The 26,450-nt window shown below is 32.6% G+C and overlaps 3 protein-coding genes across 9 annotated transcripts in view; 2 read left to right on the top strand and 1 right to left on the bottom strand.

Annotated features, from left to right (window-relative positions):
* The first annotated feature begins 1,251 nt into the window (after window positions 1-1,251).
* On the top strand, window positions 1,252-5,525 carry LOC139485501 (glyoxylate reductase/hydroxypyruvate reductase-like). The gene is made up of 3 exons (XM_071270029.1): window positions 1,252-1,502; window positions 2,774-2,944; window positions 4,031-5,525. Exons 1-3 carry the CDS (start codon window positions 1,301-1,303, stop codon window positions 4,627-4,629), a joined length of 972 nt encoding a protein of 323 aa, XP_071126130.1. The 5' UTR covers window positions 1,252-1,300; the 3' UTR covers window positions 4,630-5,525.
* A 4,199-nt stretch (window positions 5,526-9,724) lies between these two features.
* On the bottom strand, window positions 9,725-13,879 carry LOC139485500 (MIF-like protein mif-2). The gene is made up of 3 exons (XM_071270028.1): window positions 13,649-13,879; window positions 11,063-11,238; window positions 9,725-10,031 (listed from the first exon to the last, which is right to left on the bottom strand). Exons 1-3 carry the CDS (start codon window positions 13,766-13,768, stop codon window positions 9,992-9,994), a joined length of 336 nt encoding a protein of 111 aa, XP_071126129.1. The 5' UTR covers window positions 13,769-13,879; the 3' UTR covers window positions 9,725-9,991.
* A 1,296-nt stretch (window positions 13,880-15,175) lies between these two features.
* The window catches only part of LOC139485498 (serine-rich adhesin for platelets-like), a 50,261-nt gene continuing 38,986 nt past the window's right edge, over window positions 15,176-26,450 (top strand). For 2 of the 7 annotated variants that reach the window (XM_071270020.1, XM_071270016.1), the window contains exons 1-4: window positions 15,176-15,260; window positions 19,312-19,420; window positions 19,903-20,023; window positions 21,097-21,195. The gene's annotated coding sequence lies outside the window, so the exon portion shown is untranslated. Of the gene's footprint in view, window positions 15,293-19,311; window positions 19,421-19,902; window positions 20,024-21,096; window positions 21,196-25,993; window positions 26,180-26,450 lie in introns of those variants that run through there. The other 5 variants (XM_071270018.1, XM_071270019.1, XM_071270022.1 and 2 more) reach the window with 5 other exon arrangements.

The following is a 26,450-nucleotide window of genomic DNA, read 5'->3' as shown; positions in this document are numbered from 1 at the left end:
CTCTCATATCTATAAATCCTTGAACTGGATTGGTCAGTTAGAATTTTTCTCTTGGTTTACACTTCGTTAAACCATGCTTTCGAAACTACTTTCGTAATCTATTCATGCGCGATACACATGCTTATAGGGATCCCGGGATTTTCAACAAATCGAGAAATAAAAAAAAAACAAAAAACAAATGCATCACAGTTGTTTTTATTTTAATGCATACATAATAAAAAAAAAAAAAGAAATAAAATAAATGCACTAAAGATTCGAAAATGTATAATATTAAAATTTAAAAATAAAATTCCGCGAAATTTCATGAATTATTTGGCGAATTTATGTCATGGCAAAACATAGGTTGGTCCCCTCTGTAAAATATTCGGACTTTTATTCAGTTTGTGAGTTAATCGCCCCGGTTAACACACCAATAACCTCTAGAAAAATGTGTGTAATCCTATAATGAATCACGCCATTCTGTTAATAGTATTGATAGGTAGTTGTTATTTTAATCCAGTGGCAAATAGTTCATGCATATTCAGGACGATAAAATACTCTTAACAGGTAATGTCTGCAAAGAAGGTTGACTTGGCTGAAGAGTAAGATTTCTCGACTACAACTGGAAAAAGAGGGTATGTATAATAGAGGCAGATTTCCTCCTTACAACAGTACACCAACCGGACTTTCCAAAAGTGCTGTTGGGGAGGGAAAATGGTTCGTGTATGGACTGAGAGGGCCAAGTCATCACTGCTGTCTTTATAATTTGTTTTTTGCATAATTCTATAACCCAATCAACCCTTGGGGTCACGTCTGCGTGTAGTTTATATTGGTATATTTTTAAAATTAAATAGCTTCGATGCATTCCTTATTTGAGTTAGAGCTGTCACGTCTTGTGAGACTATTTTTGATAATTTTCTGCGTGCATCTCTTCACTGAGCATCGTCGTATGAAGTCTTCCAGGAATAAAAATTAAAATTAGAGTTCGTATCAAAATCGAAATGATAAACTCGATCGTATGTCATATTTTGATATTACCGACTTTTCATATTAAGATCATTAAATCTTTAATAAATAGGAAAAGTGTAACAGACAAACGGACGTCGGACGGCAATTGACAACAAAAAAAATTAGTACCAGCTGTACTAGAAATGAACAGGGAGGAGCAGATACCCGACAATGTCTATGTACATGACGCGTACTTTTAATGACGGAAAATTTAAATTTCAAAATAACTACGTGGTGATGTACCTTATCAATTTTTAAGTGTATTTATTTGTCCTATTTATTAACCCCGGCTACTAACTTAACATATTGAACGATGACATCTCGTGCTTCTATTTTTCTATCAAGGACAGTTCCACCTGCAGGAAGGGCTCTATTGGAACCAGAATTTTCTATAAGAGAATGGACGGGGGATGGATTCATTACGAGGGAGGCGTTACTGCAGGGTGTGGTTGGTGCAAACGCTTTAATTGTTCATCCACCAGATCGTGTAGATAAGTTAGTCCTAGATGCCGCTGGTAAGAAAATAAATCAACTCTTAAGTTTTAATGCATGAACGGTAACACAAAGGCGGATTCAGTGGGGGCACAGCGGAGCCGGTCCCCCCTTTTTATTTTTTGTTGATTTAATATAAAGGGAATCACTGAAGCATGACCGGAGGGCCCCACTTATGCAGTCAGTGGACCCCTCACTTCTGAAAATTTCTTGATCCGCTACTGTAACGTGGTAGGGAATATTAAAATATTGGTATACCAAAGGGTACCATCTTATCAGATCTAACAATGGATAAGAACACTTTTACAAAGTGTGTCCCATATTTCGGACAGGCTGTGCACAACTTTCAAACAGTTTTATGTAAAATTTATATATAAAAAAGAAGATGCTGTATGCTTACTATAGATATAAGAAGATGTGGTATAATATGGTGCCAATGGGACAACTTTCCACCCAAGTGTCACAATTTATAAAAGTAAACCATTATAGGTCAAAGTACGGATTAGCTGCGGAACCGTAGCTCTTAGGTTCCGCAGCTAAGTACGGATATACTTACCAATGAGAAAACTCTTTGCAAGTGACCAAATGACACAGACATAAACAACTATGTGTCACCGTACATCCTTCGACAATGAAGAGTCCCCATACCGCACAGCAAGTTATACAATGCTCCGAAATGACAAATGTAAAACAATTATACAAACGAGAAAGCTTACCGTCTTATTTATGATCATTTATGAACAAAGAGTTGAACGAAAAACAAATACTAAGTATATGTAACAGCTAGTTGTGTATAGCAACAAACGACACCAAACTAGTACTATTGTCTCCTGACTTGAGACAGACACATACATACAAAATAATGCGGTGTTAAACATGTTGGCGGGATGTTTCTGACTGTGTGTGTCTCGCCATATTACAAGTCGTGGTTTACAAAAACACTGGGTCGATGCCACTGCATGGTAAGTACCGATTAAGACAATATTCAAAGATCTTACTTCAATGAGATATCGATACTAGTAACTTATAAAAATGAGTTTATTTTTAAGGAGCAATAAGTTTACTTGAATCGTATCTAAGTTTACAGGCTTAATATTGGTCACTGAACAAAAAAGATGAGAAATTATGTTTAATAGTTTGTGGAACATCACTGTTTTACTTGCTTTTGGAATATACCGTTGTATTGTATTTTTTTCTATTTGATATGATTCCGCTATACGTTTTGACATTACTGGTTTCCATGTGCTACAATTTAAAATCGTTTAGTAAGCTATGATAATTTTGTATCTTTTAGGAAGTCAGCTTAAGGTTATATCCACCATGTCAGTAGGCTTGGAGCATATTGATATAGCAGAATGTCGTCGCCGTGGAATAGCTGTCGGTTATACCCCGGGGGTACTGACAGAGACAACAGCAGAGTTGACACTTGCTTTGTTACTAGCTACTTCAAGAAGGATTAAAGAAGGTACACATATAATGACTTAATGTAATGAATTATTTGTTTCCAGATATTAGCCCCTTTGATATAAATATTATAAACTAATGCTTTTTAGACGGGGGGAGGGCAGATCTCTGCATTGGATAGACACTTGTTTATTGTTGAAATATTTATGTAAACCTTTTTTGTCGTTGGATTGGTGTGACATTAACCCCCTTTTATTTATATAAAAAAATACAACAGTTAGAATCGTTTGACTGATAGATAAAGTACAAGGCAATGTCATATAGTTAAGATATAGTCACATTTTCATTCAGCTTTCTATATCAATCCGTCTTTCCTGTTTCGTTTTATTTTTTAAAAAAAATGGTGTATTTGTGTTTGAACCCATCTTCTACTTACTTGGCTATTTCGTTGCGGCCTATTTTTGTTGGTAGGAGTAGTCGACCTTCGGCTGGAAAACTGATAATGCATGTCAGTTTAGTTCAGAGTCGGACACATATCGCTACGAGCAGGGTTCAAACGTAAAGTTGACAGGCTGGTGATGCATCGGAGACCCCTCAATCGTTTTGATCAAATTATTTAAATTTTGAGTGCATCTATGTCTGTCAATTTTGTTCAGTTGAAAGTGACAATTTTCCAATCTACTCCCTATTGAAATCCGTATGGTCAATGTTTAAATATAGAAATATAGAATAGTTCAATAATACATATATCTTACAACAGTACAACGCAAGAAACAATTATGTCTTATAAAGAATTCTAAGTAGTCGTCTCAAACCCTTGTCTAATACATTATTAGTAGACGATTCCTAGTCAAAAAAGTATACGAATCCTAGTCAAAACACGTTATTATAGTATACGAATCCTAGTAAAAATGGAATGTATGTTGAATGTAGCCAATACAGAAAATATGCTTCAGATCTACCCACGCTGACTACACTAAATCAATTCAGTTATATACTAGTAACTGGACATTCCCTTTAAGTATTCAAATAGCATACTTGTAGCAACAAAAAAAAGAGATATATTCATGTATGACTGAATGTGAAACATTGTAAGTCGATGTATCATCTACAGCTTTTAAACATTTAATATTTTGTTTTCATTTAGGATTTAAAGCTGTAGAAAAGGGAATGGTGGGATGGCAAAATGGTCACTGGCTTTGTGGAAAACAGATAAATGGTTGTACAGTCGGGATAGTCGGTTTAGGCAGGATTGGTTTAGCTGTTGCCAAGAGACTACAGCCATTTGGTGTTGCGAAGTTTCTTTACAGTGGCCATTCTGAAAAGCCTGGAGGAACGGAGATCGGTGCTACATTCGTTTCGTTTGATGAGCTGCTTCGAAACTCAGACTTCGTAGTAGCATGTTGTTCAATGAACGAAGAAAACAAGGGTCTTTTCAACAAAGATGCTTTTTCAAAAATGAAATCAGATGCAATATTTATAAATTCCTCGCGTGGGGTACTTGTCAATCAAGAAGATCTCTATGATGCTTTGAAATCTGGTCAGATAATGGCTGCTGGCCTCGATGTGACTTCACCAGAACCACTTCCTGTTGATCATCAATTGAAAACTTTAGATAACTGTGTTATTTTTCCACATTTAGGTAGTGCAACAACTGATACCAGAAATGTAATGGCAGTCACTGCTGCTAAAAATGCTATTGCTGGATTCAAGGGACAAACTTTGCCATCACCGGTACCGCTGTAGTTAAGTACTACATGGAAACATCATTTTCATTACAAATTGCAATAGACATATGTTGGCTTTAACAGCGTGGACACTGGTTGTTCTGTAAACGATGGGATTATCGTCAGGAAAATCAAGGGTAAAAGTGCAATTATTAATTTGTCAATTGTCATGGTATTGAATAAATTCAATCTGTGTTATATACAGGTTGTCGATTTTTTTCTTAAAAGGGTAGAACGAAAAGACAGTTCTTATTTCGAGATTCCTCTTAAAACAAATAATGATGTTAAGCGTTTTAAATCTAAAGATATTTAAACTAGTAATCCTTTAAACTGAGATGAAACAGAACTTGTTACAATTTTAATGCCTTGTCCTCCGAGATTTTTTTTAATTAAGATGGTGTTTTAGGCTAAGATTGTAATATTGAAGATTGGAGTAAATCAACAATTAAAAAATGAAGGTGTTTTCATTATTTTAAGAATTGAATGCTTCTTTTTGTAATTTTATTGGGGTGTAAAAGCGTTGACCGAGGTACATTATGTATGAAGCGCGGAGGCGCTTCATTCTAAAAATGTGCGCACGGTCAACGCTTTTACAACCCTATGAAGTTACAAGAAGCATTAAATACTTATAATTACATTTTTTAGCTAGGATTATGAAAACACGAATTTTATCATTTTCTTTTAATTAAATTTACCTGTGCACTTTATTGTGGGACCACATGTTATCATGAATGATAAGTTTTATTGTGTAATGCAATTGCTTAAGGAATAACACGTGATGTGCAGTTAGCCAATCAGAATAACGTTTTATAATGAAACATACACCTAATGTAATTATATGTATATGCAATAGTCTTGAAATTAATGTTTGAAGATATACAAGTGCTATAGTCAGAATAAAAAAAAAAGAAATCTTAATTGTTAACTTCTAAGTACTGTCTATATTTATAAAAGGCATGGTCATAAAAGAGAACAGAATACAGGAATAGAATTGAATGAAAATAAAGGGTTATTAAATCAGTTGCCACTTGTTTCGCCCATTTTTGTCTCCTGTCAGGGAAGTAAAAAAAGCGAGACTTGGGCGTTGTGTTTTCGGCGGTGGCATCAAAGGCATCAACAATATATTAGTTCGTGAATTGTTCAGTTTCACCAATGGTAAATCAATGATATTTCGTATGCAGATGTATCAGCATTGTCACATCTAACTTCCATGGAGATTATTTGGCCCTTGTCTATTTACTATGAAAATATTGCTTATATTAAAGGCATAAGTTTATTTAATTTCACCTTTCGATATATTGATGGTGTACTGTCTCTTAATAATAATAGATTCAGTGATCACTTACATTTAATATATCCAATGGAACCTGAAATTAAAGATACTACCGACAACTACCGACACAGATAAATCTGCTTCATATTTAGACCTTTTTCTCGAACTGACTACTGATGGTAGGTTGAATACCAAAATTTATGAGAAACGCGATGATTTTAATTTTCCTATAGTCAAATTTCCATTTCTGCATAGCAACATCCCAGCAGCACCAGCATATATATATATAGGAGTATATGTGTCTCAATTGATACGTTACTCTAAAGCTAGCCTAAAGTACGTTGATTTTGTTGAACGAGGAATACTGCTTTCTTAAAAGTTGCTAAGACAGGGCTATGAATCAATCAAATCATGGAAGTATTATATTGTATTATATTGTCAATATAATACTTCCATGATCAAATTAATCAAAGAAATTTTACGGTCGCCATCATGAGCTGATTGACCGTTATAACAAAAGTGTTTCAGAAATCCTATCTGATATTCTTCCTCAGTCATAATAACCTTCCATCATTACCGAACTGAACAAAGAAATAACACGACAGATGCACGGTATACGGTGCAGGAAATGCTTACCCTTCCGGAGCACCTAATTTCACTCCCGGTTTTTAATGGAGTCCGTGTTGTTTCTTATTTATTATTTATAACTGTTGATGTAGATGTCCCTTAATTGGTTTTGGGAGTCTTTGTTTGCTCCTTGGTTTTGATCGTTATTGTCTTAATGGTTGGGTCAGTTTAAGGGAAAATAATAGTGGTGGCTCATGGTATTTTGTATTCAGATGTATAAGCATTAGCACATCTCATTTCCATGAAAATTTATTGGTCATGCCCCTCAGTCATGGAATATTGACCTTGATTTATTTAATTTTTTTTTTTGCATAGTTTACATGTTGAACTTTGTGATGAATATAAGACCAGTTTAAGATGAACCACTAATATTGAGTCAATGATATTTAAAATGGTATCTCAAATCGCATGTTGGATTTCTTTTAAAGTTTAAATTTCTAGTAAAATGTCCATGCTTAAAAAATCTCCATGGTATGTGAAACATCCCATCCCTCATCATGACAACACATGGAAGCTTTTAACAACCTTTTCTGGCTATAAAGAGCCCTTGCACGCTCGGTCCCTCATCATGATTCATTGACGTTGAAATATATAATTTACAAATACTAGTGAAAGTTTGTGTTTAGGTTGTTTGAATGGAAAGACTTCTGATTATATAGTCAACAGTGTGGTGTGCAGTATAATTATAAACATTGACATTTCGTATCATTGATGTTCTTTGGTTCTGCTTCATCAGTCATGGTTCATTGACTTTGAATAATTACCATTGTCTTCATTTTCATTATACTATCGATCTAAATGACAAACCGCGCGACATATCTTTGTGTCAACAATTTATATATTTTTCAGTATTTTTATTTTTACACTTTATACATAACGTTACATGTAATGCTAGCGATAAATATAATTATGAAACTTTTTTTCATAAACAATGAAAGCCAATTCACTGGAAGCAGGTACGTATTCGTTTGTCAAACTCAAATTATAAAAAAATACTTTATCATGTTTCAAAGAAATGGTCTAGCGTGCTATTCATGAACAAAATGTATGATAGATATAGGAAAATGTGGCCGTGAGTGTCAATGAGACAAATCTCCATTCAAATAACAATTTATAAAAGTAAACCATTATAGGTCAATGTACGGCCTTCAACACGGAGCCTTGGCTCACACCAAACAAAAAGCTATAAAGGGCCCAAAAATTACTAGTGTAAAACCATTCGAACGGGAAACCCAAAGGTCTAGTCTATATAAAAAACGAGAATCGAGAAACACGTATAAATTACATAAACAAACGACAACTACTGTACATCAGATTCTTAGTCACAAGTTTGAGTTGATGTTTGATTTTTATCACGACTGTTTTCCATGTGCATTTCTCAGGTACATTCGAGGCCAAAAACACTTTATACTGATTCAAGATTCAAGCGAGATAACTCAAAAAGTTTTAAACTACGGTATGGACTTCCTCATTGAAGACCGTACTTTTACATATAAATGCTTAAATCCACACCATGTGGATGGTTGAATGGTTGTTAAACATCTATTGGTAAGCTTAATGTTATGCAGGACTATAATATTTCAACCTAATATAAATATGAGCTAAACGTGTACAAGACTGACATGTTACGTCGGGTTTTTAACATGCTACATTTTACAGTAGCCTGTAATTCAGTGGTTGTCGTTTGTTTATGTGTTACATATTTGTTTTTCGTTCTATCATATTTTTTTACATAAATAAGGCTGTTAGTTTTCTCGTTTAAATTGTTTTACATTGTTATTTCGGGGCCTTTTATAGCTGACTATGCGGTTTGGGCTTTAATCATTGTTGAAGGCCGCATGGTGATCTATAGTTGGTAATTTCTGTGTCCTTTTGGTCTCTTGTAGAGAGTGGTTTGCATATAGTGTAAAGCTTAAAAATGTATATGAAAGACAAAAATTTGAGATTATTAATGTGTGGATCTCATTTATCGAGAAAAGCGACATAACGTGTACTTTTCAGAATTGGACTTAGAATAAGAGGCCCCCTCTTATAAGACTTGTGTATTTTAAAGATTTGTATTTATCCTTGTGTATTTGTAATCCGTGATGGAATTTTATTTATATTCGAGTTATCTCCCGTTTTACCAGATTATCCGAAGTGCAAATACCTGTAATTTTAAAAACAAATAAATCTATTAACAACACCAACAAAGCGATAATGACTTTCTTACCATATATATATACTTAAAGAAGAGAGGCGAAGGATACAGAAAGGGAAATTAAAAAAATCAAGGATTTGTACAGTATCACTCTACAAATTCTTGAAAAAAAATAAACTGATCACGCTATGGCAAAAAACACGTAAAGACAAAAAATAAAGGAAGGGAAACAGCAAAATTTTAACTTATCTGATTAGTCAAAGTGATGTGATATGTTATAGGAACTTTTAAAGGAAACGGAAATGTGTTGTGATAGTTTCATTGTCTTTCGCCATGTGTGATTGTTTAATAGCAAAAAAGTTTACTGAATGAAATATGCTTTGAGAGGGGAATGTAATTCATTTGTATAAGACTCTCCATTTCAAGGAAGCAAGGTATATCTTATATCTTATTATATAGTGCTTTAAGGAGAGATAATTCAGATGCACTTATTTTTATAAAGGAATGTACAGTACATTATCATCGTTTTGCTTTGTAAAGAAAATGAGTTCAGGGACAATAGTTCTATTTATTTTTTTCTTTTCTGAAAGCACATTATAAAAGTTATATTCTCAAACTTAATACAATCAATTTAACACGATTAGTTTGAAAATGTGTTGTTTTATTATAAATATGAAAAAAGCATGATTTAAACTACATTTTGGCAAAATAACGAATGTGTTTTGAATTTAATCTCCATTTACTTTTAAAAAGGGATTTTCTACCAAACCTTTCAACATTAAAATCTTCCATGGTTCCATAGATTTTAACTTTCGAGTCTCTTTTGCTGTATGAACGCAGTAAAAATATATTCCCATATTTATAGATTTCCTTATTACATGTATTTATGTGAGGTTAAGGTTCGGACTGTTTGTTTTCGGGGGACATTGTCACATTACTTCTCTGAATTCCATTTCAGGCAGAGTTCTTAGGGACTTCGATTAAATCCCTTGCAAAATTAGTTACCGTTGTAAAATGAACTTTTCTGACAGTACCAGTTGTTGATCACAGACCATTCACATGCATAACAACATCAAATTTAAAATATTTTATAATTTAATCGTATAATAAATATTTACTCTATTTACATATTACGACACATTGTAAAAACAAATCGAATTATTGACTTTGTTCTACTTTTGATAAAAGGACAGCATTTAAATTGAATTAATCAAATACTTGATACCACATAAGCACTGAAAATAAATGTAAACTGTTTGCAAGTTTTGATAACATGTTTTAAGTAAATACAACGTTTACTTCTACTAGGTAATAGTAGAATGTCCATTACAAGTCAATTTCTCATGTACATTTTCTCGTGTCAAAAAATAAAACTAGCACCCTGAAATAAAAAATAAAAATATGTCATTACTACTACTGGTACAAAGATTGTATTGTTACTTTCTATATTTTGAAGTTTTTTATGTGAATATGTATTGATATAATCCTGTTACAAACAAACATTCGTATCACTCTAAAACGGAGGAAAACGTTAATGAAACTCTCATTGAAACGTTCGTTTCCTATATACAAACGTTTTTGGTCGTTAATATTGTCTAAGTGCCATTTTAATATTTTTCTCTGTATGAAAGGAGGTATGATACGACACCATTAATAATCTTGGACCATTTTGATTCGATAGATCTTCCTAAATTCATTAATTTTTAAAAACTTCCAACATGCGGTTTTTGAAGAAACTATATTCCAAATATCGAAGTCTTGAATTTAGGATCTGTGTATATGTGTGAAATCACAAAAACTGTATGTATAAAAAAGAAGATATTTTATGATTGCCAATGAGACAACTCTTCACAAGAGACTAAATGACATAGAAATTAACAGCTATAGGTCATCGTACGGCCTTCCACAATGAGCAAAGCAATGTGTATGTTTGTGATGTTCTTATGTTGTTGACTCTACTTCTAGTATCGGATCAACTTCATGTTCCCCTTTAACCAAAAGCTCAAATACATCAAACGAATGAATAACAACCGTCATTTGGTACAGGCTTTTTTCTTATGTAGAAAATGATTATAGCATGAAATTCAGAAAGTTAGTGAGGAATATATCTGTCCACAATGCAATAGAGTATCTTGTATTATTTTAATTTTAGTTTCTTGTGTACAATTTGGAAATTAGTATGGCGTTCATTATCACTGAACTAGTATATATTTGCAGTTTAGGGGCCAGTTGAAGGACGCCTCCGGGTGTGGGAGTTTCTCGCTGCATTGAAGACCTGTTGGTGACCTTCTGCTGTTGTTTTTTTCTATGGTCGGGTTGTTGTCTCTTTGGCACATTCCCCATTTCCATTCTCAATTTTATTTGGTGTGTTTAATTGTTACTATACTGCTACTTTTGTTCTATATATCTCACCTGTCAACAGGTAATTTTAGTTCTTCTCCCATAAATTCGGCAATGATAGCTGCACAGGAAGTTTTTGATTTTTGATCCACTTTATCTGAGTTGTGGTAGAAATTCATATTCATCATTGGCGATGAAGATCCTGCCCTCATCATCAAAATATCTGTTTGTATTTCTACTTGTATATTCTAAAATGTAAGATAATTTATGTGTGTTACTTTAGATTTAATTAAATCAAATGAACAGTCACAAATATTTGACTCAATGACATCTATAATACTAAAATTACGAGGTCCAATTTGTCAGCCGTCATCACGTAAAAACGATGAATCAAAGAATTCAACTTTATATATAACTAATATAGTACAATGGTGTTGATTAAAAATTACACCACTCTAGGCCCATTTGTTTTCCACGTAATTAATATTGCCAATAATTATGAAGTTCCGGATCGAGTCCGACACCGATACCAATAGTTACCCATTACCTTATCTGTACGTTCCGCATCAGACAGGCGCACCACCAAACAGTGTATTTAGAATTTTACTGTATACTGTTGAGTAAAAAATATTCCATTCCAGGCCCTTTTGTTTTCCAAATTATTAATATTACCAATAATTGATAGGTTCCAGGTCGACGGGTTCAAACAGAAATATTTTGAAAACAGATAAAACTGTGCACCTTATACATGTTATAATCGGCATGACTTTATCAGATGACAATACCAATACTAAAATAAGGCATACGCATAGTTATAATATATCAGTCACGGACCCGCGATATCACGGGTGTGTTCTAGTACAATGTACATTAAGAATACATGACTGTCTTGCAGGAGGCAGTAAACATGAACTTTTTTGCTATCTTTTACTTCACGTGGTTTATGGTGGCAAACTGTCTCAGAGGCAATCATACCACATCTTCTTCTTTTTATATAAACAGCAAAATGGTGCCTGATTAAAAGCGAAAAACTTACGACCATCTGTATATATATCTAGATTGTCAGCAGATGTTTTAAACGGATCATATAAAGGCAGCAGGTTAATGGAATAAACAATACTCCTTGTACAAATGAATACACTGCAATATCAAAACCCTTAGTTTACCCAAATTAAAACCTTATGGCTGCCTTAATCGTATCAAGATTCCAACAAAAAAAAATCATTATTTTCACTAAGTGACTGAAATGTTCCATGTATAGGCAAGAACTCGTAGCACCGTTTCCAAAAAATATCAATTAACAGAATCGTACAGCAGAGACGGGAGCGCCAGAGAGAGATAAATCGACTAGAGAGTGAAAAACTTTGTGGTATCTACAGATCCCTGTTGAGTTTATAGATATGTGCTTGGCATTAAGTGTTAATTCAGAGGCAAATCAATAGAAATGAGCTGAAACTTTCTAATGAAATATTGGAATTTTTGTTTGTGCCCCCCTTTTTATCCCCCAAACCAACAAGCAGTCTGTCAAAGCAAATTCATGCATATACAAACTCCAAACAAAATGAAAACATTTATACTCTGATGAAGCGAATCTTAATTTGTATATCGGTTTTTTGTGTTTCTCTCCGTACATATTCATATCTACTTTCTTCACCTTATGTAGTGGGTTTGTAATGTCATACGGCAGAGCGCACTCCAATAATAATATATACTGAGGCGTCAATAGAATATTCAACATTTAATCGAACCTCAGTGTGTATAGTTTCGCTTTTTATATAGAAAATAAAATAAATATGAAAATTTCTTATAAATTGGTTTCAATAAAATCGATCTTTTCTATAGGAACATTATGTAAAGCTACCGCCTATCTCGATGGTGTTATTGGCGACCTTTTCAATGGTTTGATTAATTTAAATGCAGATAGAATGCATTTATTTATTTAGTATTTAGGTTTAAACACCAAATCAGATGTGTTTATATATAATTTGGGAACACTGCCAAACGACTTTTTAACGTCTTTTTTTCTTTGACTGGTTATTATTCCATTATTATACAGAGAAGTAATCAAGTATACAAAGCATGTCTTCTATTTACTTTCACTTAACAATTGTATATAGTATCTATTTGAGTAATGACTTATAACAGATTTATTTTTTAATGTAGTCATTTTCAATGCAATGACGAAAATGTATGCACTTGACTCATATAATCCTGTGTTCCTACCTTGTTTACCTAAAATAAGCAATGTTCACCAGCGGACGTTCAGCAAGTGATAAATAATTCAGTATCCATATAGTTCAAGTATATCATCAAACTTTATGGAAAATTTGAATAGTAAAAGATCCCTTGCCCTCACAGATTTGTTACAGTTATGCTCCCTGCGACATGACTAAATTACCAATGTTAGAAAATTAATAGTTATCGATGTTGTTGCCGTTCCTTTGATCCTTCAGTGCAATTGAAATATATGACGCGAGTTATCGCCGCTCATCTACTGTTGAGTCTTCATCTTACATTGTCTTTCACTTAGTTTTTTTTACCCACGTTTTTACAAGTATACAGTCCCCCTTTTCGTGAAATGTGTATTTTCTAAAATCTACTACCTCCTATATGCAAAGTTCATGCAACAGAAGTAAACTAACATTGATCAATTCTTACCTTGGCTTCCGTGTTGAATTTTGTTGCTAAAAAATCGGTAAATTTACTTAAAAAATCTTTCCTTATAGACTGTTTTGGGACATTGGTCCTACAATCCACAGCTAAATGAATCCCCGGCATTTTTATCCACTCTCAGAAGAAAATTTAACACATAATACAAAGAGATAGTTAAATAGAAGCTAAATTTATGTAGTTTAAAACCCACTTGTCGATCGACACTCTAGAAATATAAATTTTATGTATATTGATTCACCTCAGGTATAGGTAAAACTCATATATCATTTTAATAAGGTATATATTTCAAAATAATAGTTCCGAAGAATGAACAGTTAGTTTCTTTTGTAAAAAAAATATTTAAAAAAATACTATTCGTTAGTTATTTTTTAATAATGAAATTATTTATCAATGAACTGGTCTGTGTAGACCTAGGCCTAGCGATTGAAAACAATATTGACTGTATACTTAATAATCAATAGAAAAACGATGTAAAATGTAACTTGATTGATAATTGAAATTCAAAGCAATACTGTGCGGACAGTGTTATTAGTAGTTAAATCTAATGTTCATCGAACTTTTACAAATCACAAAAAAAAACAGGATACTATCACTCCGAACCAAACCGAATTTTCAGGAATGCGCGTTCTGTATGCATCTTCATTAGGAACGCTCAGATGCAAACATTTTCCAGTTTGTTTCCGTGGTATTGATGCGGAGTCACGTCGCGTTGGAAAACACACGAATCTTCGTATGGAGTGTAACGTTCTTTGCACTCACAAGAACCTTCTGAGAGGTCCATCGATGTTCTTATTCAACATAACTGCATTTTTAGATTGCTGTCAAATTTTGCCTTTCTTTGCCCAGTTCGTCTAACCTGGAAATGATTGTTTTCGATCTTAAATGCATGGAATATTTGCAACTGAACGTTATTTCAATTAATCGGCAATCAAGAGTAAAACTATAGTTTTGGTAATTCATGTTATCTTTTAATGTGTATATTTATAACTTTACAATATTGCAATATCAACGAACGCGATTTGGATGTCTTATCTACAATTGAATGTTCCGTGAAAGCGGTTTCATTTTTTTCATATAATAGAACCCTACTTCTATATAATCCTGCACGAACCCTACTGTCACTGGATTCAGTTTCTGACGATCAACCATAGTAATATATAAAAATGTTTTTTTTTTTTTTTTTTGCATATTTCCCTTCTATAAGTATCGAGCAAGCAAAGAAAAAAACAGCAGTCAAATTGTATGTAATATTGCAGCATTGAAAATAGTAGCTGAGTCTTATTAGAATGATTATGTATGTAAATGTTATTTTGAGGTTTTTTTCTGTTTGACATATCCTCGTTGTGTGTTCTTATGTGTATGTATGAAATCATTTAATGTCTTAATATATATATATACAAAAACAATACGTTGTTGGTTTTTTTGGTCATGTCTGCATACAAGATCATACAAATTATTCATTCTGAAGTAAGGTCAACGGGAGATAACTCAATTTGGCGCGTTAAAATGTATTATGAAGGGGAGGTAAATGACATTTTCCCGGGGCACATGCTGCGACACAAAAAATATAAAGATCTTGCAGATAAATTCCTAAAAGGTTCTTCAGTTTATACAATAATAGTAACGTTGGTAATTCAACATAGAAATACACAATGACATTGTATATCTTATAACGCCGTATCAGAGTAATCCAGGATAATTTTCAGTTTTGTTGTGATTTTTTTCCTGAATCCTGTCAAAAAAATGTCATAAAATTAAGAATGGAAATTGGAAATGTGTCAAAGAGATATGATGAGGTAATTTTTTTGCCAATATTGACGATTAATATTCGAGAGAAGCTATCTCATTTCAATTAGAAATGTCTGAAAATAACAAACCAAAAATTTAGCATTTAATTCCAAAGTGTAAGAAGAGTTGTCTTTCTTTGTTCTCACTGAAAACATGTAATGGTGTATGTTTGCCCATCTCATTCATGACTGATTGCTTTGGTAAACAGGACAATCTTTATACATTGCATATTCCTTTTCTGTTCTTGTTTTCATAAGATTTTTAACTTTTGAGGAATTTTTAAAGTGATAAAATCTGTAAATTGAATGAATAAAAAAAACATTTTTTTTTTCTTCAAATTGTCCTCATTTTAATGTTAGATAATTGTGTTCTTTAAATCCCCCTCCCCCTAATTGTCTGTACAAAATAAGGCACTGATGTACTATTGTATATAATTAAGGTCTTTAAACTTGTGTAGTGTCAAATATTGTGTGCCATCTTTTTTCTTATGGCATAGTCTACTGATGAATTTATGGGTTTTGCTTATTGTTGAAGGCTGTACGGTGACCTATATAGTTGTTAATTTCTATGTCATTTGTTCTCTGGTGGAAAGTTGTCTCATTAGCAATCATACAACATCTTGCTTCAGGGGTTAAAAAATCCACTAGCCCCACGCCTGGGACTAGATCATTTACGCCTCGGGCAATTAAAATGTGTAACCCGATATGCCCGACGGACTAGTAACAAAAAATTCTTGACGTTTCCAAAATAGAAACTGGAAAATCCCTTCATCACTACTCTATGTTAGCCAATCCGATTCAATTAAGTCATCCGGGATTCCAAGAATTTGAACTGGTTTGTACAGGTCCTGTTGTACATATTTTAAAAATAGAACAAATAAGTCTGGGTGGCCTGGTATCATGTGTTGATTGCAATTCTCGTACTTTAAATATCGATTTCTCATACCATGGCCTGGGGTATTGTACATTACTTATGCCGATATTTTCAAATTATTAAAGATATTTGAGGGTATGATGTATTGATCGGTATTGACCCTTCTTGTCGCACAGCTCTTGAGCACGAAACCATGCAACAAAATATTTCTTAATATTTTAGTACAGGAACCCCAGGAACTTCGTCAGTTTCAAAACGAAAAACGGTAGATGAAAGGAGTTACGATCCCCCAAAAATGCTAAATACGACAGGAAAAAGCCGCAGAAAAAAAATTAATAGTGTCCAGGACAGCAGGGCTGCCAAGTCGCACTCACCCCAGGAACTTCATCAGTTTCAAAACGAAAAACGGTAGATGAAGGGGGTAACAAGGCTGAAAATTCATCCCCCAAAAATGCCAAATACGACCCGGAAAAGCGGGAAATTTTTTTATAGTGTCCAAGACAGCAAGCCTTTCATGTCTTTAGCTTGATACTCACACATTTTCAGGCTTATTTGGCGGCATTTTCCTTTGATCTATTGTTTTTTCTCTTTAATCTTTACAATTTGGCCAAAAAATCACGCATTTACTTCCCGAAAAGTTGGCAGAACTGGGACACAATGATTCCCCTGGTAAGGTAGGCTGTTGCTGATGAAAAAAACAGACGATGCTCTGTGAATATTGCCCCAAGCACGCCAATAAAACGTCTGCTTTGAATGTGGGAACACCTAAGTTAGGTTAAGCACCAACAGAATAAATAGCAGATCAACAAAAATTATTAAATACAGTGTATAATGTCTCCTTCAAAACAAAGGTCACCCACTTTGTGTTATGCAGCAAAATCTTGATTTTTAAGACATGCTAGAGCTAGCAGGTCAGTTTTGATGGACTAGCAGTTCTTCCAACAGGGCTAGTAAAATCCTGCTGCCAAAAGGTCCTGGGCTAGTCAGCTGTAACAAACATTTTTAACCCCTGTTGCTTTATATTGTGAGTCTAGCCAATCTAGAGAATAATGGACAAAAATTATATCGAGAGGAGAAAAATGGCCTGTATATAAAAGAATGAAGAAATAAAGGAATACCCTTCCCCTCATTCAATCCCCTTACAAATAGTTCTTTTTAGTACAACATAACATGTAACATGATGATGGTTGGATACAATTTTTTACTTTTTCTTGCTTTGTGTAGAAAAATAAGAAGCAGAAACAGATCATTAAAAAATTATTAGATTCCTGTACTAATGATACCAACTTTTGTGGATTTCATTGGTATAAAACTAGAATTAAAATATTCAATAGTATACATTTTCTATACTCTTGTATGTAAACTTTTGCAAATCCCTGAAATACTATATATCCACAAAATTTGATTTTTCCCAAACCCACAAAAATTGGCACCAATAAATGAAAGTGCATTAATACAAAAAAAATATTTTGAGGAAAACATAGAGTACAGTTGAAATTAATTCATCATCTTGTCAAAAAATACCAGTAAATAAGATCAGATTGTTGTCATTGTTTAAATATTTTGATAACAGTTTCCCTTTGAACATAGAATTTCAAACAATAGGTGATTTTGATCAAAGATCTTGTTGAAGAAGACATGTGTTTGAATGCCTTGACTTGTTGACTTTTGCTGTAGGCAAAGAATGGAATGTTTTTTGGTGAATTAGTCATAATATGATATGAACAGGTATTCTATGTCAATTAAACAAAAATCTAATATTAAAAAACATTTTTAAAGAAAACAAAAAAATCCATGTTTTTTAAAAGGGGGTCAGAAATTTTTAAAAAAAAGTTCACTATTCCAAGCTTCCTAATGAATAATAAGAGAGGATTTTTTTTTATAAAAAATATATATGTTAACATGGTTAAGGTTGAGAAAAAGAAGGAGACATGGAATGATTGCCAATGAGACCAATTTTCAACAAAATTTCAAATGATGTGGTCATCTAACTGCCTTCAACAATGAGAAAATCCAATTATTAAACATCAGCTGTAAAAGGCCCTGATATGACCAAATTAAAAAAAAATATTTTAAACATGTTTAACTTCTGAAACCTTGGGGAAAATAAACCACTTGTCAATATTCGTATAAGTTTCATTTTGTCCATTTTCAATGAAAATAAATTAAAAAAATCTCTATTTTTCATCAAATGTAAATTTGCCTATAAAATTGAAATTCCTTTTCATTCACTTCTTCATTAATTGTAATTTATTGCTAATTAGATAAAGTAACTTGGACATATGAAATGATTTATAAATATATAAATATTTATTTTATCAGAAAAATTAGTAGAATTGATGATAGCTATTTGATTAGTTTCCTTTCTGTGTGTCATATCAGTTGTAGAATTCTTTGATGGGTTCTTAAGATTGACAATTCCAAATACTAACCAGATACTCAGTTAATGATATTCTTAAATTTAAATGAATCTTTGACATGTAAATGTGTAGATGCAGTCAGAGCCTTATTTTGGCCAAAAATCTAGCTAATCAGCAATACAAGATCAACATAGAATAAATTTTAGTCTACAATGTTAGAGAGGGTCCATTCACTGTTGCATATATATAGATCTAGGTGAGCAACATATGCTCATTAGGGTCATTCAATTTGAAGGTTACTGGGCATGAATGCTAAATAAATCCTTACCTAACTTTAAATTATCATGCCTACCCCAATCTGTTTTATGGATGTTTTGGTTAAAGTTATAAAGTTTAGACATCTGAATGTCAGCATAGGTCAAATCCAGAACCTTTCTGTATATAATCTATGTAACATATTTTTAAAAACAAAATTATTATGTGTCTCACCTTCCTACCAAGTAGATAGGGAAACAATAGAATAAAGAATGGAAATAGGGAATGCATCAAAGAGACAATAACCTGACAATATATTTTTGTTTTGGCCTAAACATTCTATGCAAGTAACTTGTTTTCTTATACTTTCAGATTAATAGGAAACAGCAGTGCATTTCAGCTTACATATTCTACAGTAGTATTAACTTATACCTTTCAAAGACCCAGTACTAGATGCATGGAATTCTAAGAATTTAAGGAGGTAAATTTTACAAAGACAATATAACAGTTTATTTAGATAAACATACAGTTATATTTATCAAAATTCTATTCATGGAATTTCAATAGTAAATAAATTCTGTCCATAATGAGGATTATAGCTCTTTATAATAAGATAATCTCAGATGGTGATAGAATAATAAGTTTTAATCATAAGATAGTTATATGCTAGACAGGGGTGTTAGACAAGGATTGATAATATCTCCTATCATCTTTGATAAAGAGGTGGGACTTTTACAGGCTAACTTGACAAGCTTGTATAAACATCCCTCGGGGATGGAGATTAGAATCCTCAGTTCTTTGTAGGATAATGATAAAATCAGACAGGGGACTTGTACCATGATTATTTTGTATTATACTGGATAATGATATTTTGATAGAAAATATTCTCCTAGCTTAACAACCAGGAAAGATGTTATAGAAAAATAAACATTGATATAATTTTATATAATTTTCTAATTTCAGTCTCAGATTGTTTGATTTGACCCATGTCTGTATCCTGTTGAATAAATAAACTGGTCTTTGACTTCTATGCTTCATTAGTATGAGTTAATTGTAAAGTTTTCTTTACTGTTTCTTGGATTTGGTAGGTGGAAATGTACTAAATTCTAAATTAAATTATTTTTCTTGTATGAATTCCATTTCTTTATTAATCATAGACCTTACACCTCATGATCAGTACATTTCAATACATCATCTCAATTATTACATATAATAAAAATTACTAATTATATATGCTAATAACAATGTCTGGCATTAGAGGATGCTGTTTATAAGAAATATCTTTTACCAAAATCTGTTCCTGGAAGTAAAAAGATAAATGTATGAATTTTCGAAGGTTACACTTTACACTTTTTCTTATCTCGAAAAATTGATGGCATAGATCAATAACATATCTGAGCAAATCAGTATAACTGCTAGGCTAACTGCTACATAGAAGAATAAAATGAAATTCATCTTCTATCATAATTTAAATCACTAAAAAATACAATTTCTATCATTCAATACTTTATTGTGAGAGTTGCAAAATAAAATATGGCTGGGGGAAAAAACAATATTTCCCAACAATTGTAACAATGATATATTCACTAATTTGCAAGTTATAAATATAAAAAAAGAAGTGGTATGACTGCCAATGAGACAACTCTACACAAGAGACCAAATGACACAAAAATTAACAAATATAGGTCACTGTACAGCTTTCAACAGCTATACAAGGCCCCGAAATCACAAATGTAAAAAAATTCAAACAAGAAAACTAGCAGCCAAATTAATGAACAAAAAATGAATCAAAAACAAATATGCAACACACCAACAAATAACAACTGAATTACAGGCTCTTGACTTGGGACATGCACATACATACAGAATGTGGAAGGGGTTAAAGTTTATTTAAGTGAAATGTAAAATCTGTAAAGAAGGTGTCTTCATTATTGTAGAATAAGTTTTATTAAAAGCTCTTAATTCTACATGTTTAGAAGACTTGAGACTTACTTAATGTTAATCATGCAGAATTTTAGAAGTTCTGTAAGGCACATGTTTTTATTCCAATATATATTTGAATAAAGATGTCTCAGTACCAAACATTTTGGAAATGCTATCATCAGCTATATTGTTGATATTTAGAAACAATTATGTAACGATTCTTTTTTTTTACAGGTAATTTTATTCATATTATAATCTGAAATATAAGAAAAGAAGAGTAAGATAGTGAAACAGCTTCTACTAGAATGCTTGTAGATATAAGAAATTTCCCAGGTAAGAAAAATGTAAACTTCAATATAAACATAAGGAGATGTGTTATGATGGCCAATGAGACATCACATGACATTTCAAAGACCAAAAGACAAGGATGTTCATATCTATAGGGAAACATGCAACCTTCATTAATAAGCAAAACACAAACTGTATAGTAAGCTATAAACCCCACCATATCAAAATGAAAAAAAATTAAGAGTAAACTTGTGGCCTGATATGAGCTAAAAACATTTAATAAAAAAATTAAATTTACAAACCACTGAATTGAAGGTTTTATACCTTAGGAAAGGCACATACAGACTGTGGTTGGGTTAAACATGTTTATAAGCTTGAAACCAATCCCCTTACACTAGTTGGTGTGTGGGCATTAAACAACAAAACTTTTAAAAATTAGTTTGAAATGGTTTGAAAATGCATTTAGTATAGGTGGTTAAGGGGAGATAATCAGGATTTTTTAATTGGAATTCATTTCATCATTTTCAAAAGTTTAAAGAAAATATTGCATTTGGCATGTTAAACTAAGGAGGTATTTAACCCCAAGAATATACCAGACATATATTCTTTTAAAACTGGAAGAGGATAAGATATTTCCAGAGGCGGATTTAGGGGGGAAAAAAATTTGGTTGGTTATATAGGGAATGACTTAAGCGTGAAGGGAGTAGGCCCCCACTTAGGCAGCCAGCGGTCCCCCACTTATGAAAATTTCTAGATCCGCAACTGACTTCCAAAGATATCATTTACAATTTACTTGATTGTGTTATCTAGGAAAATTAGAAGTTAATTAAGCACAAAAACTTTTCTTAGCCTATGTGGCTGAATGCATTGTGAGCTCTTGATTTCATTTGGTGGCTTTTGTCTGTTATTGTATCTGTTAATTTTTGACATTTGATCATCTACTTATAAATTAGTTTATACTAATTTATTTTTTTATCAAAAACTTTGGTCTGTATGGTTACTTCCATTGGCGGATCCAGTGGGGGGTCCGGGGGTTGGAACCCCCCTTTGTTTGGCCGATCAATTCATTTGAACGGGAGCATATAGTTGGAACCCCCCTTTACTCTGGGTTGGGACCCCCCCCCCCCCTTTTAAAATTGCTGGATCCGCTCCTGACTTCTTATATTTAAACTTTGGAAATTTAAATCATAATAGAATTATGTTACTCAAATGAAAGGTCAAAATTTTTGGGAAAAAAAAGGAATACAATGTAAATAAGCATTGGTGTGGTCTGATGCACTGTAAAATATTTTTGTTTATTGCTGTTATCCATTTATACAACATCCACCTTATTTTCATAAAAATCTTTCAACAACTACTGGTTTTCTGGTTCATATTCATTTCACAATTATGGAGTAATGATTGGAAAAATTATATAATATCATGGCAATTAAGATAACTTAAACAGCAGCTAATGTGAAAATGATTGAACGTGATGCCACAAGTGTGACCAGGTTATTAAAATAAGATGGTATTGGTTTAATTTCATAATCCAGATTTATAATTATTTGGTAATTAAATGATATGATATAGATATTTGCTGGGTAAATTAATCAGAGACCTGTTTAATTAATTATCCTAGGAAAGTGGCAAGGCTCAAAATATGAATTTGATATAAGGGGGATGACCGAACCCAGGATAAAGGGAAGTTCCAACTATATGTCCCCATTCAAATGCATTGATCGTCCAAAAAAAAGGGTGATTTCCGACCCAAGAAACACACACACACACCCTGGATCCACCACTGAGTGGGATTTGTTTTAAGCTGAATTTTCAGAAATGAGCACCCCAAGTCACCCCCTTTCTCATATGTTTGATGTAAACCACCACTAAATTAAAGTCCAACACTTTGTACTGGAGTACTAGATGACCTCCCAATCTTCATATATAATTGGAACATGGTGTTAAGAAATATGATGAAACTGACCCTCTGTGTGTATAATTATTTCAAATTACTTCTAATTTGAATGATAAATCAAAATTATGTTCATATTACAGATAAATATCTCTTTATTGGATGTCATTCAGGTCAATATTAAAAGTAATAGGGTCTGTATCTTCTCCATATGACATACACTGGTGTTGCAAGTATAATAAGAAATGGTGCCCAATTCATTTATTGTGAAATATGGATTCATGTATTTTCCTTGGTACCAATTTCTGTGCTTCATTTAAAAATTATAACTCAAGATCAAAAATAACCAAAACACATCAAGTATCCATTCTTCAACAAGAGACATAACTAAAAAATTTCAAAGTCTCAACAGCCCCTGTTAAATCCAGAGAAAAACCTGTAAAAAGATCAGCAGCTAAAGGGATGCTGATTTGAAATTAAATCACTAGTTGTTAAAGCATAGATAGATGTGGCTGAACTAGTGAATCTAACGACTTTTTATTCTACACCAGTCCAACTGAAATAACATAAGCTATTTTGTTCATCTGCTAGTTTTTAGATAAAAGGTTTGCATTTAAAGGGAACAAAGGAGAATGCTCAAAAGGGCTAAAATTGGCCTTAAATTTCTGATGTTTTATTAATCAGGCAAAAACTTTCACATAAAAATAGTTGCTATATTACTGTTAACACAAAATAACTTCAATTTGGTAGTTCATTTTAAAAATGACATAATGGGTAGTACATGTATTGACTCCTTTAGTATGCCTTATTTGTTTTGTTACATTTTGTCAAATTTTCAATATTCTTTAAAAAAAGAATTGCACAATTTACTATGACCGCCACCAACGATCCAGAAAGTGTTTGTTTCTAGGGTTGCAATATCATCATTGGCAACTTTTGATTACAGAACATTAAGGATCCTAGGTTGCGACCAAGGATTTCCTCAAGCTTTTAGGTCAGAAAAATGCACAAAATAATGTATTTTGACAATATATCAATAATGTTGATTCTGAAGCTAAAATTGTACTCTAATGCAGGGAAGACGTAGGTTAAATTTAAGGCTATATTTGGCCTAAAGTGAACCTTGCTCTTTGGGGGGATGTTTTCAATCTTTTTTTTAATTACTGTTAATTAATTGTTTAACATTACTTGTGGTCAGAATAGATGATACAGAAGAACGTTGATGAAGGCATAATTACATTTTAAGTTAAATTTGAATGACCATATTGTACATTAAATATTCTATTTGGGGAACATTTAGGAATAATCCTATATTTGCCAAAGCCCTTAAAGGTTAATTGTCCGTTTAAATGTTTAATTATAATAGGAATATTAAAATACCGACAAAGATGAATGTTCACGATGAAAGGATACAACATCATTTAACATTGTCCACTTTTCAGAAATAATTTTGTTTGAAGATAGAAAGTGAGATCGTGACATGGGCATTTGGGTGATAACTGTACCCAGTGATTAATTAGGCTACTAGTGGACAGTGAAATGGACATCCTTTGTCCACCTATTTCGGATTTTAATGACCAATTTGTCTATTATAACTCTGGACATGATTCCATCTATCATCACTGCTTCTCCATTTGAGTAGATTTATTGTTCTCATCATCTAATTATAACTAGGACCATTTAAAATTGTTATCATCTCTTTGTAATCTTGAAATCTTTAAAGCCTTGTGTCGTTTATTCTTCAATAAATTGGAATTTCTATCTCTTTTTTTTTTCTTCTTTCAAAGCTCAGCCTTTTTTGGTTCTTTCCTCAATTATTTGGAATTTTTATGTCTTTTTTTTTATCAGAGCAATGTATGAATAATTAATGAAAATTCTTTTGGAAGTTAAAAATTGTGATCATATTTTAGCATTGTTTATGAGTTTAATTAATTGGATGTCCAACATAAAGGGTTTTCGTTTATTTCGGGGCAGCAGTCCTTTTGCTCCAATTACTGTTTTTCAGGGGTATCATTTGCGCCAAATTTAGTTTTCCAAATGTATCAGTTGCGCCAATATTCGGAACTCATTTGCGCCAATTTACCTGTACACATATCTATCATAAATATCAGTGATTAATGTATATTTATTCTTATTTTTGGCTTAAAAAGTATCATAAGTTCAGAGATAGTTCACCATGAAGATGAGCATCTGGAGAGAAATGACTTGAAATGCATTAGACATTCAATGTAAAGAGAGAGAATAAAACGTATTGCTTTGCTGAATATTTGATAAAGATATATCAATAGAGAGAGAAAAGAAGCTGTTGCTGATTAAGTTTGAGCCACATATAATGATGACACAGTGCTTTGTTCCCACCATGCGTATGGGCTTTATTATTGTTAGGAATTATTATGAACTGTTTTATGCATTTCAACCTTCAATGTTTGTGTTTTTGGACAATAAAGTGAAGTTACAAGCTATTACATACATTAAATTGGGAAGTACCCCTGCAGCAGCAGTAAAAAGAAGATATTCAGAAAAGGAAACATTTGCCGTGTAAACTGCCAGTTCCAAGTCCGAATAGAGGAGTATGGAAGTCATTTTTCTGCTAATTGGCGCAATCGTATGTTTTACTTTTGGCGCAAATAATACCATGTAATTTTAAAACATGTGGCGCAAACGTAGCATTGGAGAAAAAAGTTGTGGCGCAAAAGGACACATTTTTGGCGCAAACGGATACCTCCCTATTTCAGTGGGTTGCAATATAACAACAATAGTGAGAAAAAAAATTTGTTCAATATTGTGTTACTACTTAATCTAGTAATATAATGTGAAAATCATATTCCGCAATAAATACACATTAATTTTTCACATTCAAAATGTCAATCTGTACTGAACGTAGATGCGTCATGAGATAACAACGATAAATATGCATTAATTGTCCATTTTACATTTTTTTTTAAAACAATGCCAATCACGAAGGAGATGCATGTGATAGCTGAATCATTCCTATCAATGAGCTGGTTAAATCATGGGTTTGCACTACAATCATTGCTGATTTTTTATACATGGGAACGGTATGTCCTGGATTTATTGGGGAGCATTCAACATTGAAAATGTGGTGTGAATTGGGTATGTCTAGAAATAAAACAGGTGATTGTAATTTGTCACAATTTTTTAAGTTTCTCATATTTCTGCTTGACTCGCTGGCCTGAATCCCTTGATTTTAGTTTTCTTAGTTTTCCATTATTTTGAAATTTCCAAATTTTTATTATTAAAAATGAGTAAAATTGTAAAAAAAGAAATTTACTACATGTATTTAAAAACTGCACTGAGCTACTTTCATCCCTGATACCGAAGGTTAAATGAAGCTTGATGACCTATGCAGAGGTCATTTAAAAAATATCATTCATAAAAGCTTTCA

This window comes from Mytilus edulis, chromosome 8, assembly GCF_963676685.1.
Source record: "Mytilus edulis chromosome 8, xbMytEdul2.2, whole genome shotgun sequence".
In the NCBI taxonomy this organism is placed as follows: Eukaryota; Metazoa; Mollusca; class Bivalvia; order Mytilida; family Mytilidae; genus Mytilus; species Mytilus edulis.
Note: the sequence above shows the minus strand (reverse complement) of the source record. Positions and strands in the feature narration are given on the sequence as shown.